Source organism: Charadrius vociferus, unplaced genomic scaffold (assembly GCF_000708025.1).
Source record: "Charadrius vociferus isolate BGI_N301 unplaced genomic scaffold, ASM70802v2 scaffold58, whole genome shotgun sequence".
NCBI lineage: Eukaryota > Metazoa > Chordata > Aves > Charadriiformes > Charadriidae > Charadrius > Charadrius vociferus.
The window spans coordinates 99,259-103,985 of NW_009649711.1; the positions used below are offsets into that span (position 1 = coordinate 99,259).

The 4,727-nt window shown below is 42.7% G+C and overlaps 1 protein-coding gene across 1 annotated transcript in view; it reads right to left on the reverse strand.

Annotated features, from left to right (window-relative positions):
* Positions 1-731: 731 nt before the first annotated feature.
* UVRAG (UV radiation resistance associated) overlaps positions 732-4,727 on the reverse strand; it is a 113,324-nt gene continuing 109,328 nt past the window's right edge. Inside the window, exon 16 of the mRNA XM_009890700.1 lies at positions 732-1,734. Within this exon, the coding sequence (XP_009889002.1) occupies positions 1,032-1,734 (703 nt within the window). The 3' untranslated portion in view covers positions 732-1,031. The remainder of the gene's footprint in view (positions 1,735-4,727) is intronic.

Consider the following 4,727-nt stretch of genomic DNA (forward strand, 5'->3'; position numbering starts at 1 on the left):
CCGGTTAAAAGGATATTTAATATAGATGAATAATGTTAAGTGCCTCCTTTCTACAGAGGGTGGAGCGATTCCACAAATTCACCTAATTCCAAAGCGCTGACTGCATTTTTTCAGTCTGGGGTGGGTTTTTTTGGGTTGTGGGGTTTTTTTTGTTTGTTTGTGTTTGGTTTTTTTTTTTTAAATGAAGATGACTGCAAAGCGCCTCCCAGTACGCCATCCCCCTTAAATCACCTCGGAGGGCAGGAGCCAAACCCCACTTCGGTAGTGCGTTCGTTAAATTCTCCGCTGATGAGGTCTGTGTCCCCACCGAAGCAGGGAACGGGCAGGCTGAGATTATTTTTTATTTTTTTTTTTTATAAGAAACCTTAGAGGCAATTTAGTCCTCGAGGTTTCTACTGGTGGGACAGGTGCTCATTCTCTGGCAAGTTTACACCACCAACCGAAGACCCATCAGTGCAAACCAGAACTTCAAAGGCCGCAGAGCAGAGCCAGGAGAAAGCTGTCCAATTATAACAAATTCACGGTATTTCTGTAACACTGACTACATTGCTCAAGAAAACACAGGAGTACACGGGAGAAGGTAAAGAGGCCTTACCATAAATGGACTTTTAAATTAACTCTTTTCTTTTTTTTTTTTTTCCTTCTGAAAAGATTAAAATAAATTTAACTCTAAATAATAATTAAGAAATCAACAAATATTTATAGTAGGGCCTGATCAGCACTAGGAGTTGTTTCCAGGAAAGCCTTTAATAAATGGATTCCAACACCTACAAAAAAAAAAATAATATTCCAACAGATTATAAATACCGGACATAAGAGGACTGGAAGCAGAATCAAGATTTACCTGGGCTGTGAATATACCATGATCCTGTGTTACCGTGCTTAAGTCCGTTTGTCTAACACCAAAGGAATAGCTTTAGCTTTTTTATTTATTTTTTTTTTATAATTAATATAAAGAATAAGTGCAATTTTATCTCTATTCCAGATCACTGATTTCACCTCAATGTCTGCTATCAAATCCCTGTCCAAGCTCACTTGTCCGAACTTTTACGCGGTCTGCGGAAGCTGGACATGTTTTCGTTCAGTGCATAGATCCTTCTAGAGAACTCCTCAAACTCCCCTAAGACTTGTTCGTCACACTCCACCGCCACGGCGTGCTCCACCGGGATGGAGTTAAAGTCTTCGAGCTGATCTCCCGTGCCGAACCCCGTCGCTTCCATGCCCATGATCTCCTCCGCTTGCTCCACAGTGCAGCAGAGGACGGGGCCGAGTGAGGGTCGAAACTCGCAGGGCTGCTCGTTGCTTGCAGCGCCGGAGCACTCGCCAGGCAGAAACGCCCCGTTTATTGCACTAGTATGTCCTAGGAAAGACTCCTGCCGGTCTTGGGTATTGTTTAGGCTCCCGTTTTCTCCGTTTAAACTGCTGCACAAGTTCTCGCCTTTCTTAGTATTTCCTTTCGAGGAGTCCATAGAGGTATCCAAGGAAGAAGATATCGATGTGTGTTTTTTATCCGGCTCTCCTACACGGGCTGCGATGGCGACAGGCTGCGTTAAAGCAGAGTTGTAACTAGGAGGAGGAGTTTTGTACTGTAGTCTTTCGTTTCCCGTGCTGGCTCGTTTGCGGAGTCCTTTATCCGGAGAAGGAAGCCCACTGGAAAAGCCAATATCCAATCTGCCGAAGCTAGAGCTCTGTCTCTTTGGAACGGGAATTGCACTGGATGTATGGTGTCGATCACTATAAAAGAAGGAAAGGATAAATCACAGATGTCAGGCACGCTCACGAGCAATACAGATGTTTAACCAAAGGCTGAAGCAATTATTTTATCACAACTCCGGGCTCCCTTTGGCCAACTACTTGTATCCTAAAGTGCTAAAACCCCAAATGTGTTTAATGCTGTATGAACTGCAGAAGACACCCCAGAGGACAGCTTTACTGAAAACCCGTAAGATCACGTAGGAACATTTACAAAGCTCCATGGGTTGAAGAGTCAATCACCCAAAAAGCACCACATTACATTAATTCGTACTGTTAACACCATTTTATAAGACCAAGCTGTACTTTATGAATTATTACTGTTGACCATATATTTATGTATTTATGGCCTGTACTGGGCCATCATAAACTCTTCAAAAGTGAGTAATAATGGCCGAATCCTCTAAGAGCGACTTCTTCCAACAGTGGACTTTCCTGACAGCTGCACAAAGGAGAAAAACCACACTTAACTTTGCTATTTGAAGAGGATTATTTTTGCCACATCTTCTGCTTTTCTGTGCCAATTGTTCCAAAACTTTTTGGACAAACGTCAACCTCGGTTTCTTGAGGAACACGAACTAATCAAGCTTAATTTACAAGTTTGATTTTACTATTTAATACAGTTCCACAGACCACTTACACTGCCTCAGGGTCTGTAATTTGGAACATCCGCTTTACGTCATCCAGGGTGTGTTATGTGAATTTTCCTTCATCGGCTTAATCCTTATCCAAATATAATCACCATCCTATATGCAAATAGTATGTCGTACATTAACTTAAGCAACTGGTTCATTTTCCTTCCAAATTTCAAAAAAAACAAAACAAAACACAAAACTAACCTATTACTGATCTGTGAAATATGTAACTCCAAGATTCAACTACTGTCAGCGTGAGTCTCCTTCATTAACCCCGTTTAAGAGAAACTTTCTACTCAAGGCCTGATACATTTTGGGATCAGTCTTGCAGGAGACAATATTGGAATAGCAGTTATGAGTAGCCCCTAGTGTGGATCTTTTTCCACATTATTTCCTTTTTGGTTTGGTTTTTTTTTTTTTTTTTTCTTGCCTGTGTAAATAGGATAAGTTAATACTGCAGAAAATCCCCCTGTGAAAAATAAGCATCCCCAGGGGAGGGCAGTGTGGAGTACTACTGCTCTTTCATTTCCTCTCCCATCTTACCTCCTCCCAGGCTGCCCCTTAACACAAGCCTAGGGCTTTCCTTCTTTTCCATAAAAACCTCAAATTACCTTAAGGAGAAGTTGCTTTTCAGAATTTACAGTTGCGGACAGTGAAGTAGGGAGATAAGCGCCACACGTGGAGCTAGCAGCAAAAACGTCAGCTTGCTTCTTAGATTTCAGCCGCTGGTTCAGTCCTTTTTAATGCAAACTCTGCATCGCATTTCCCAGCTTTGCTTGCAAAGGTTTGGAACGTTCTTACCAGAGGTGGCCAAACAGAAAGCGGTATGTACCACAAATGCTCACAGGTGCTGCATATGTGGTCTTGGAGACCAGCTCTCAAATCCCTTACTGACCAAAGACTTCAAAAGACTTCAACCAACTCCTACACTATCAACCGTTTATTTTTAAAATGGTGTAATATGACAAAAATGAGGATCTGAGGCAGGACGCTCATGAGCTTTATTTAGGCAATGTGCACTGCAGACATACTGGGGACGGTCTGTTCTCCCCTCCCCTTCTCCCAGTGTAGTGCTTTCTGCCTCGATTCACAAAAGAAATCAGTACTCGGTATTATTTATTTATTTGATTAGATTCTGTTGATCTTAAATCACTTTTTCCACATTTCCTCTAGGGTCACTGAATCTTCCTGAAGAGCAAGCACAGGGAAGTGCTAAAAAATACATAGCAAAATACCTTGTTTTGCTGCATTATTACTTTACAATTAAATGGTAAGTTTTAGGAATTTACCCAAATTCCAAGATGTGCGTATACCCACAAAGCCAGATATCATTCAAGACACTTCTCTGGGTCCAAGGACACATCATCCTACGTTTACATGAACTAAATGCTCACGGACAAGTGATAACTGATTACTACAGATCACTGTTCAAATTATGAGACAATTTGCAATTAAGTAGATGGTGCTTTCCAGTGCAAGACATCTAAGGTTTTTCTACCTTTCCCATTCCAGATATAGAGATGGTGCAGAGCTGAATTATCTCCCTTCTGCCCGGATGAGATAGCACGTAACATTGCGATTTGCGTGTCTCACCAAAGAGACATGGCAAGATACACGTCCCACCTTGAGGCACAGAAACAAGGACAAGCAGCAGCTGCGTACGATGGAACCGGGCAGGAAAGGTCTCCCTCCTCTGTACAAAACCGAGCCCAAAGCACAGGCTGGGACCAGTCTTGCTGCTAAGAGGAACTTAAGCCAGCCATGAGCTTTGAAGAGCACACAGAGAAGCCTCCAGGCAGGAGAGCAATGAGCTTTGCCCTACGAGGGCTTGGATACATGCACTGTGATACGCTCCACTGTGATACAATCCACCACCTTGTGGCTCTAAATGCGGGAGGCTCCAAAGACAGACAGGCAAAAAGGAAAGATGGGTTCTGTGCTCAGTCCCGTATCTTAGGTTGGGGGAAAAAACCCACTGTTGCTGAAGTTTGCTTTGTTCTGTTTGTACTGTATTGTCCATTCAAGATTCAAAGGGCACCACACTTGCTTTTCGCAGCTCTAGAATGAGGTGTATAAAATGTGTTCCTAAGTATGGACCCATTTGACAAATCGGTTGTCTAAGACCATTTAAAATAGCAAACACGAATGCAATTCAAAAGGAATGCCATTCTCATACAAGCTCCTTTTCAAACTCGAAGGCCACCGATTGCCACCCCCTTCCAAAAGAAACGGGTTGTTCCCAGACCCGATTCCAGCGTTCCATCCCCTGCAACAGTAACGACAGAAATCATTCTGCTCGGTTTATAGCAAGATGTGAATGAGGAGTCAAACGGGAATGTA